General features: G+C 39.3%; 1 protein-coding gene across 1 annotated transcript in view; it reads right to left on the bottom strand.

Moving 5' to 3' along the window:
* Positions 1-945: 945 nt before the first annotated feature.
* The window catches only part of LOC102693211 (guanine nucleotide-binding protein G(i) subunit alpha-2), a 100,213-nt gene continuing 89,950 nt past the window's right edge, over positions 946-11,208 (bottom strand). Inside the window, exons 6-9 of the mRNA XM_006630683.3 lie at positions 6,756-6,885; positions 5,394-5,547; positions 2,629-2,845; positions 946-1,853 (exon numbers count right to left, since the gene is read on the bottom strand). Coding sequence (XP_006630746.1) covers positions 2,655-2,845; positions 5,394-5,547; positions 6,756-6,885 — 475 coding nt within the window. The 3' untranslated portion in view covers positions 946-1,853; positions 2,629-2,654. The remainder of the gene's footprint in view (positions 1,854-2,628; positions 2,846-5,393; positions 5,548-6,755; positions 6,886-11,208) is intronic.

Raw genomic sequence — 11,208 nt, 5'->3', positions numbered from 1 at the left:
GACTGTTTGTAATTTAATCACTATTCAAATTATATCCCTGCAGACTGTTCATGGATATTAAAAATGTAGTTTATCTTAATTTAGGTAGTTTGCACAGGTTACTATAGCAACATTGTGACATTTAAGGCTCAAAAACTGTGTACATTCAGACTCTGTCAAACATGCACCTATCAAATTGGAGGAAAAATGTTCACCCTCAGTTTTGAGGCCTTAAGACCTGGTCCTGTGAATCGGTTCCGAATGGTGTTAGAAGGAAGATATTATTCTTTCCTCCCTGATCTCCTGATAAAATCTTATAATGTAGATAGCACCACCCATGATGTCTCGTAAAAGGATGCTGTTTTTATTAAGAGCAATTTATTCAAGCTTCTTTATTAAGTAAAATGAAAGATCTCCCTACAGCTTATTTCTACAATCTTTGAAACACATTCTCTGATACATATGATATTGCTATCACTAATTCTAGCATCTCCAGCTCTACAAGAAAGAAGCCTTTCTCTTGGACCATTGGAGTACTGTGTGAATTCCACACAGGTCTTTACACACAGCACTGCAGTGCTCTGGAACAAACTGCCCAGCCCTGTTGATGAAGTAGACTCATGGGATCTTTCAACTAATGTCCAGATGACAGAATATCTACTGTACAAGCAAAACACAAATAAAACCTTTGGATTTTTGTTCCTTCAAATACAGTATGTTGGCCTAATAGTGCAGAGAGAGGAGGTTATAAGTCTTTTTCTACATTATTTTTTTCTTTGAAATTGTTTCACTGTCATTGTTGCATATACTGTACATAACACCTTACACTGTACCATTAAACTCTTAGAAATTCCCCTCAGATAGGGCATTACTTGAAAAAAAAAAACTTCAATGCAACCATCAATGCAACTCAATCACACAGTGGCATTTCAACTTATTAAAAAGAAGCAATAATAGAGACCACCATTCTAGTGACGGACCTTTTATTTAAATTAAATCATTTTATGACTTTTAAAGCATTTTATTCTTTACCAAAAGACTACCTTATTTTGTTAGATTTTTAATTTCATTTTTACTGTGGTGTGAAGAAAATGGAAGAAAAAAAATTAGGCCAACACTATTGATAAAGCAAATTTTTACGACAAGTTTTCAGACGTAAACAGAGAAGTCAAGGCACAAAACTTACTGCAAAAGACACGGAATGGAAAACGCCAAAAAAAGAAAAGAATGTTAGATACACATCTTAAATACATGTTAAAAGAAAACTTTTACCATTCTTCCCCCAGGTTTTGAAGCATTTCTTTTTTTTAAAAGGAATGTTATGCTGGTCTGTGCAGAGTACAGAACTAATAAATTTTGACTATCAGCGACCATGCAGCACAATATGCAGATTTTGCTAAGAATGAGGACTTTATGTAAACATTATAAAAAGCGGTTTCTATCTTTTTCTTTTCACTCCCCTTATTTTAAAAATAAGTCTTCTGCACTTCAAATGTTCCATAAAATTTTCACATCCAATCTTGTAGAAGTAACGTGAATGCATTTACATAAAAACATGTTGTTTGCATCTGCTAACTATCAATTAAAAATGGAAGAAACAAAATAAAAAAAACAATGATTTGTGGTCTTGGCCTAAAGGAGTTAAAATAAGATGAATATGGAACCCCCTTCAAATTAAATATCAAACAATTAAAGAAAAAGAACAAGCACACATGGTAATTGGGGAATTTGCAATCCTTAAACTCCTGCAAGGCTTTCCAAGTTCTCAGTCTGTTTTCTTTATAAAAGCAGATAAAAGCAGGAATCATTAGCCAGTGCAGTCTGTCATGGTGTGTCCACTCTTCTCTCTGGTCATGAGAGCAGTTCAAGTAATCCTGAAAGGAACACAGGAACAATGTCACTTCCCTACAGTCACATTCCAAAAGTTATGACTTATTTCATCAGCGACTTCTAGATAGAGCTGACAGGCTAAAGTGCAGCTCAAAGCGGGCCAATGGAAACATGGCATTAGTGTTAAACTCGAGTCTGGATATCATACTGAAAAAACACAGATCCCTAGTACGTTCATAAGGTTCACCTCTGAAAAAACCTCCACACTCCAGAACCTGAAAACAGGGTGTTGAGCCTGAGATCCAGTTCTGGGCTATGCTATTGAATAACCAGTTCCTGATTCAAAGGACTTATCTGTGCAAAAACAACTGACACGGTCAAAGAGTGGGGCTCTCTTTTGTCGGATCTGCTCTGACGGCTGTCTGCAGATATCTTGAGTGAGTTGTCGGCAGCAAGAGGTGGCACTGCATCTGTCACTGACAATGATGAGGTCTCAGGAGGGAAGGTGAGCCCCTGTCTGAGGTGTAAAAGGCTTCACCAGGCCAGTTAACGGCAATCAGCGTCAAACACCTAGCCACTGACATCTACTCGCAGACTGAAGGAAGGCTGAGTGGGCAGGATTCCTAAAGTAAAAGAATGCTTTAAGCCATTAAGTAACCAATGGATTTATGGCTTGTGGGCAGTGTGACAACTGCTGTGATAATTTTCTACTGCATTATAGCCACATCAACGTCTGGATTAAATATGGCAAATGGCAAGCTAAGGATGTGTGGGCACCTCTGTGTGTTCAAACTACTTTCTGTCTCTGTGACCCCTCACCTTTGTCCCTCCCAGAGGCCCTCTTTCTAGAAGAGTCCGCAGTCCTTCAGGTTGTTCTTGATGATGACGTCAGTGACAGCGTCGAACACAAACTGCACGTTCTTGGTGTCGGTGGCGCAGGTGAAGTGAGTGTAGATCTCCTTGGTGTCCTTCCTCTTGTTCAGGTCCTCAAACTTGGCCTGGATGTAACTCGATGCCTCTTCATATTTGTTGGCTCCTGCAGGGCAGTTTTTAAGAGATTGTCTTTAATTACCAGAGCAGTAACTATGCCAAGTAAAAGCAACCAGGATGTTTCGATTACGACTACAAATAATAAACTTTATTTTATATAGCGCTTTTAAAGGTGGCTTCTCAAAGAGCTTTACTGAATGACAACAACAATAAAAAAATACACAAGATATGCATGAAGACAATACAGGAGACAGTAGGTGGTGGTACTAAGTATAGTAGGAGAAGAGGGGTAAAGAATAGAACCTGTTAAGTAAACGCTCTTCTAAAGAAGAAGGTTTTGAGTCTGGATTTAAAGGAGTTTAGAGAAGGTGACTCTCTGATATCCTTAGGGATAGAGTTCCAAAGCTTTGGGGCATAACAGGAGAAGGCCTTGTCACCCATAGAGTGTAGAGGGGCTCGGGGGACAGATAGGAGACCAGAATTAGAAGAAATTAGACCTTTACAAAATAATGGGCATCAATAGTCAGTGGCATTTGTAGAACTCATGTTTTTTATGCTTTTGGTGGAAATATGTGAGTGAGAAAAATGTTAAATTGGGATTATTGTTTTCATTCCTGAACATGAAATAAATAAAGCAGATTAAGGATTTTTATGTTACTGCAGGAAAAGGTAACAATGTAATGCTCTGGGGGACTGTATTTCCATGGAGGAATGAAGTCCAGGCAGTGGGAACAGACAGGTCCCCTGTCCCTCTGCATCACCCCATTGTCATCAAAGTGGCCTTTTCTATCAGGCTCCTGTGTTGTACAATACATGTGGGAATGATATTGACCAGTTATGCCTGGTTTAGGTCAGGCTTCCTTTAGTTCCCAGCTTATAGATTCTAAGAAAGCAATAAAAACCTTGAAAGAGGCGTGACGAGAAACATTTCATAGCCTGTCTCCCAATAGTAGGACATTTATAGTTTTACAACACGGGGGGGGGGGGAGCTCTGTAATAGCCAAGCAAAGTTCACAACTACTAGGAAGCACAAATAACATACTGACATATTGTACACATCACTTTCACTAAACGGTTATGGCTGCCTGCTTCCATAAATGTATCCACATTCAATTATCTACACATCAGTTTGGTTAAGACTGGGATGTTTTTTTCTGGCATAACATACTTCTTGTAGATTTATCTGTGTCACTTCCGAGTCAAAGGAACACCTGACTAACTGCGTTCCTTGGTAAACAACGCATTCCCTAGAACCACAAAACAGACTTGCTGGGGCAGAAAATGACGAAATGCTAAACGTCTATAATCCAATCCCCAGCTTTCAGATCCACTGTAATTCAGTAGCATGATCAGAGCTTCAGCATGACAAATGGATTGTTTCCACAACCAAGGGCTTTGATCTCCCCCAAGGGAGAATGTTTGAAGGTGTTACTGGAGTAAGGCAGTATAACAAGGTATCCCACAAATCTGGGAGAACTGCCCTGTTTCTTGCTTCTTAATTAAGCCAATGAATATTCAAGTGAGGAAAACTACAAAGGGCGTCTGATCTCAATGACTTTCCAAAACTACCAGACTGTTCTGCACAAGCTACAAGCTGCCAGCACCATCGCTGAGATCGCAGAGAGACTGTTTTTTTTTGACAGATATTTCTTTTAGTTTTCAAGTTGGCAAGCACGATTCAGGAGCCACAGTCGTTCGATTCCCCCAGTCAGATTTGCTAAAGGCATTTTTTTTCTCTTTCCTGTACCTAGGACCCAGAACAGGGTGGTTTTATTTAATGTCGTAATACCAGTAACAGCAGCTGCCAACTAATCAGCAAGAGCCCGATGCACCCACCCCAAAACAGCCTGCTTCCGGCCTCACCACAGTATCAGTCGTGTCAAGCTTCCTGTTTCTTTGAAATGAACAATAAAGTTGAAGAAAAAAAAAAAGCTATTGCAAAATCAATCACTGAGAGCTCCCTGCAGATTTCAACTGCTGTGTAGCTTATTATAGCACAGTAGCTAGGAAAAAAATACTTCTGTTGGCAAATGTAGCTAATGCAAGCTGTAAGTTTTGTCTTTGGACAGGAAAGCCAGCTAAATGTAACCGACTCCATCTCCTTTAGAATGTAGAGTCATGGAGCTCTTCAGTTTCGGAACTACAGCACATTGAACTCTCAGTGTGCTCCACACTAGTACTGTACATACTCCCATCCATCCACCAACTGCTTTGTCCAGTTCAGAGTCACAGGGGAGCTGGATACAACCTGGACGAGATGCCAGTCCACCATGGGGCACAGAGAAAAACTCAGACATGCACACACTCACACCATCCCACTTTTCCCAGAAGCCTATGAATCGACCAGCATGTCTTCAGACTGCTGGAAGAATTCCGAGAAACCCTATACAAGCTCCACACATCCACACAAAACAACAATGCAAACCATTGCACCACTATGCCACCTGTATTTAAAAAAATATTTAAAAAATCAAAATGTCCCAAAGGACAAATATACATCTTTTCCCTACAGCAAAATAACATCATGAAAGAGCTTCTGGACTATGTGTTAAAATGGCCTCTTTCAAGGTTGACGACTGAGGTCACTACAGTACCTGAGTACTCTGGGAAGCAGATGGCCAGGGGGCTTCGGGTGATCTTCTCCTCAAACAGGTCCTTCTTGTTCAGGAAGAGGATAATGGAGGTCTCTGTGAACCACTTGTTGTTGCAGATGCTGTCAAAGAGCTTCATGCTCTCATGCATGCGGTTCTGAAGACAGAAGAGAGGGGGTTTCAGTGATCATCAGTAATTTAAGGCACTTTTTCCACCAAAGGCTGAGGAGGGGCTTTTCTGTTGTGAAAAGCAATCACCAAAATTTTAACAAAAATTGTAGTTAGACATTCACTAATTCTATGTAATTTAAAAGGTAAGACACTCAATCCAATATATTATTTTCCAAACAAGTACTGCATTTCTAGATTCTTGTATGTTTCTGCAGAGAAGAAACATCAACAGTCTGTAAGAAACCAAAAAGACCATAAATAATTTTCAAAAAATAAACGAAAACTTTGAAGTATGATTAGTGCTCTGCATTTATGGTGCTTACTTTACAATGCCATACCTCCTTTACAAGGAACCACAAAGTCAGCGTCTTTATGAGAACCAGTTTAGCTAAGCTCCTTCACTGCCCTCTGGGTAAAGGAAGGTCCATTTTATCATCCATTTTCTAACCACTTCTTCAAATTCAGGGTCATGGGACAGCCAGAGCCTATCCCAGCAAGCAACGAGCCCAAGGTGGTATACGCCCTAGACAGGGCACTAGTGCATCGCAGGGCAGATACACAGACACGCACACATTCACACCAGGGCTAATTTTCCCTGAAGTTAATTAACCTACCAGTATGTTTGTGAACTACGGGAGGAAACCAGAGTCCCTGAAGGAAACCCACACAAACACGAAGAGAAGATACAAATCCCATACAGACAACACTCCTGGGCTGGAATTGAACCCAGAGCCCCAGCGCTGCAAAGCAGCAATGCTATCCACTGCATCTCTGTGCCACACGTGATGTGATCATAATTAAAAATTGTCCTCAAGGTTATGGTTGTGCATATTGTAAATTCTGTTGAAAAGAATATTGCTGGGGCATCTCGTTCAACTAGTGAAAAGAAATTCGGAACTAAGTACACAATTATCAGCTGGTAGCCTGAAGGAATGAAATGCAAGTTCAGTGGGCACTAGAGATAGGGATAGGTAAACTGTAACCTCTGAGGGACTGATAAAACAAAACAATTGCCGGGCTTTAATACAAAGTGAAAAACAGCTCTGGTCTTGTTCTCCCTTTTGGTGTTTTTTTTTTAACTGGGAATTAGAATCAAGAAAAAATAAGTTTAAACAGATGTTGTGCCAAAAATGCAGAAGTATGACAGTCAACATAGAAGGGTAAGACACTTAGCCAAAGACTGTCTTTCCTTACCATCTCTTCATCCTCCGCTAGGACAAGGTCATACGCGCTCAGAGCCACACAGAAGATGATGGCTGTCACTCCCTCAAAGCAGTGAATCCACTTCTTTCTCTCAGACCTCTGGCCCCCCACATCAAACATCCTGAGGGGAGAACAGCAAGCAAAGGGGTGAGAATGGCACCACCCGACAGTATTGGGCCTCACAGTGACATTAAAGCCTAGTCAGGCAGAAGAAGAAAACATCACTGGAAAATAATCTTCTTGTTCCTTTAGTTTGTTTAGGTGGATCCTGGCTTTCCTGTGGGGAAAATGGATTTAAGACTCCCGAAGAAGGTGGAGCTCTTTGGTTTTCTTTCTGTGAACTTGTTGTGTGCCACCCCATGGGGCCTGCACAACAACCTGTGTTTACTTGGCTTGTTCTTTTCCATAAGGTGCATGTACAAGCCTGTAAAACAAGCTCTGTAAAAAACATTATCGTCTGTGGATACTCATCCGTACTTTTTAAAAGCAGAGATATTGCAGTGACCAACAATGACATGCCTCACACATTCATCAAACCCATTTGGTTGCATTTGGCATGCTTTTTCAGTTGTGATCTAGAGCCTTTGTTTCAGAGGGGTTATCAGCAAGAGCACAGAAGTCAATAGTATTTTACATATTGACAGCACAGGCAGTGGATGAATTTGTTTTTAAAAAGAGCTCCTTTTCTTGCATGCTGAAGTCCTGAAAGTCTAATGTTTTTGGTCAACAAGGAATCCTAACTTTGCAGAGCTCCTGACAAGTGCACTCCTGAGGCAGAACTGCTCCCCATTAGCTGAGCTAGTATAGACTAGTAAAGACAGAGGAGACTGCAAATGACAACCTCATCTCAGTATCACTCCATGGCATACCCCTAGGGTTTTGCATATGTGGTGGCTTGGTAAACATCAAGAGGTGCATCATCAATTTGTCATATTTCCTGAAGGGGATTACATCAATTATATGATGATAAAACGCTCTTCAAGAACAATGAGTCTGAGGCACAGAATGCTCTTCCCAGAAAATGTACATGTGCAATTGGCTGGAAAAGAAATAATTCATTAAAAATAAAAATAAATTTAAAAATTAAAACACACAATTACAGTACAATCTATGCAAATCTATGCAATCTATTTTTTTAGAAAGAGTAAGATGAACAGATTCACAGAGGAAACTGTGTTCTACCTTTCAATAACTTTTGGGCCAGTGTTTTAAAGTATGACTAATGGACAACAGTGACCGTAATTACCTAATGTACTTTTTAAAAGGGGCTGTTCTGACATCAGAATAATAACACTGGCAGGTTTTCAGATATCCCTTTTTGTTCTAATCACTGCCAGAAGCTATGCCTGGAAAAAGTGTGGGGATTGCTTTAGTATGTGAGAGAGAAAAATAAAGACATTAAGTGAAAATCAAGTTGATATCCATCTGCTCTTTCATATCAAGACTTAATATGCGGCTTAAAAATCCATTACAGACTTCAAATCTTCAAAGATTCCAAGTTAGTTGTTTCAAAGTAATAGCAAAAGATGAGAGGAATTAAGTACTTTATAGAAAGCAAAAGTTCAAGCAGTGATTGTTCACTGTAAGAGAAATGATAATCGAAGTACCTGAAGCTGTTTGACAGGGACAAGCTAACCAGCTACATTATGCTTCTAGATTTTTTAATGCAGAGAAAATGTAATTATTTAGCTATACAAAGCAGAAAAGGAGTGGTAGCTGAGAGCATCAATAACATTGTGAGAGGTAAAACTGTTATTAAACTCTGCACTAGGGAGAACAAAGAGCTAGACTAATTACAGCAGCCTTTTCAAGTCTTCTGTGCATCATATAAAAGTTATTTTTACCCTCAAGTCATTTATTGTCCTCTTTCACGAACAAACCAGAGATGCCTGTCACAACTGCAGAACACGAGTTAGGGAGCATTTCCTTTGCAAAACAATACTGACCAAAGAATTAAAGAGTACAAAGAGCCTGGCTCCCACTCTAAAGTGTCAGGGAAACACGTACAAGTCACTCATCTAAAAAGCTGGCCTGCATTTCAGATTTTTAAATAAGAGGTCTACTGTCTTTTTATCTGTCAATAGTGAATGCATGCTGTCAATGCAGATGTTGTCATTTTTGTGGCATCTATTGGCATTTTCCTACAATTGTGTTGCCATGGTTATAACTAGGTGGAGAGAATAAAAATGTTACAGTAGTTTTGACATTTATTCACTGTAACTATACTGATGTACAATGAAAATGCAAGAGTTTGATTTTTACCTCAATAGTTCATTGGGCTGACACAAAAATGTTATTAACATTTTAAATAGTGAGCAGAAATTTTGGGGGGTTGCATTATTCCTTGGGATAACCAAATACTGAACTCAAGTCATGTTATTTTAAAAATTGAGTGTGTGATGTTTTTTTATTGAGTTAACATTGTCAAGACTACTTCAAAAAGAACCAGTAACCCTTTCAAATGAACAATGGAAGACACAGCCCTGTACCATGCGTTTGTAATGAGGATCACTGGGAGTTATCACCATGACTGAAGGCGGTCTGTCTGAAAGAACATTTGCCCAGAGAATTTGAACCAAGAAAATAATCTCTATATAAAAAACATAAAGGACAAGTAATGTCCTGAAAAACAGAAAGTCAACACACCAGTCAAGAATTATCACATCCATCTGATTCATCAACATAATCACTTTCAGACACCTTCAACTGACTATTAACACCGGAAACTCCAAGCAGAAATATCCCATGCCCAATCAGCCAAATGACTAGCTTGCATGAAAAGGCTCTGCATGCTCAAAGACCAGTCACTGGTAACATTAACAGCTGAAAGCCAAACTCCTCATCTCCTGTAAGCTAAAAGCGATAATTTGAGGTGGCGACACAGAGTGTTTCTTCCACTGACTAACAATGTTTTGCCATTGACAAACCTGACAGAAGACAACATGGGGGAAGTCTTATTCTGACTGGTGTGCTCAGGGCAACCAGAATTGTGAGTGAAAGTTTGATGTAACAACTTTATCTTCTTTCAGGCCAATCTGGAAATGCTGATTTTGAAGTGGGGCAATGCACAGCAACTTCTCGACTTCAACGTTGAGGTTTTGCAGTCCAGCCTTCTTGTCTGACCTGAGTTCACTTCTGTGGGATCAACTCACCAATTCTATCAATAGAACACAACTATGGCTGGTCAAATCTTCCCATCTGATTTTCTTGTGCAGCAAATCTGTCATAAGGCTGAACAGGTCTATCTGTTAACACTGCCATTTATGATGCTATTGAGTATTAAGTTAATATTGGTCGGGTTTTCAGTATGAAATGTGAAGATCAACACAGTACTGAGTTACTCTCCATATCATAAATTTGTTCTGTGTTTTTGTTAGAATATTCAGTGATAGTTTATTGTCAGTATTACGTTTCTATACGAGGATGTTGTGTTTCTTCTTCACAGTTACTTCAACCTTTGACAAAGAGATATTTTCTTCCAAAAATCAATTTTGTTTTTTGTTTGTCAATACAATTTATACCCCTGATTTTCCCTGGAATATAAATATTAAAATAACTAAGTAGTGCACATTATAGAGGGGTCAGAAGTTAAATTTTATTAGTCTCCCGGAACAGCTTGCTGACTAACCTTTTTATCTGCACATGTACATTAATAAACGAACAGTTCTATTTTTTAATGCAGCGGAAAACATTCTGCTGCTCTTCATTGGGAGGCAGCATTTAATGCGATAGAAGCACGTATCGCTACAATCCTAACACTAACTGCTCTATCAGTGCCCGGCTGGTTGTTTTCCACCACAAATGGGCATTTGAGGCATTTGTCAAATCTGCAGAGCACAGTTTAAGATGAAAGCAAGTGAGTGAAGCAGAAAAGTGAGAAATCATTAATTAAAGAAACAGTAGCATTTGTGCGGACTACTTTCCTAATGATTATATCTACTGAAATCGACTTTTAATTCCTCTTTATGATACCGATGTTACCTCAGTCAAAGTTCCATTCCTCACCATCTAGACAAAACATTTGTTTTTATTTCTTAAATCTGGTTCATTATACTTCATCTTTTATTTCTTTTAAGTGAAGATGAAGAAATAAAAGGAATAGCCCAGCAGAGATTGTCAGGGCAAAATAACTTGAATTGTAACCATTTTACTAAAGCATCTTATTGATCTATCTGAGTGAGATCTTACAGCACTTCATATTCAAGCCCTCCTCACATGGATGACTTTCCATCTAAGTTTCCAGGTTACAAAAGACCTGCGACTGTGCCAGTTGCACTCAAGTGTTTGTTGGCCTGTCATCTTCACTACAGCGGTGAAAAAGAATGGAACACAAGGCATCTCCTTTAGTATCAACACAATGTTCACACAGCTTTGTGGGGAGAGGAATCCAGGTTACATGTAAGACAGCTTCTGGAAGGAAATGACATTGTGGGATTTTATTAAA

Source organism: Lepisosteus oculatus, chromosome 4 (assembly GCF_040954835.1).
Source record: "Lepisosteus oculatus isolate fLepOcu1 chromosome 4, fLepOcu1.hap2, whole genome shotgun sequence".
Taxonomy (NCBI): Eukaryota; Metazoa; Chordata; class Actinopteri; order Semionotiformes; family Lepisosteidae; genus Lepisosteus; species Lepisosteus oculatus.
The sequence above is the reverse complement of the archived record's forward strand: the minus strand, read 5'-3'. Positions and strand labels throughout refer to the sequence as shown.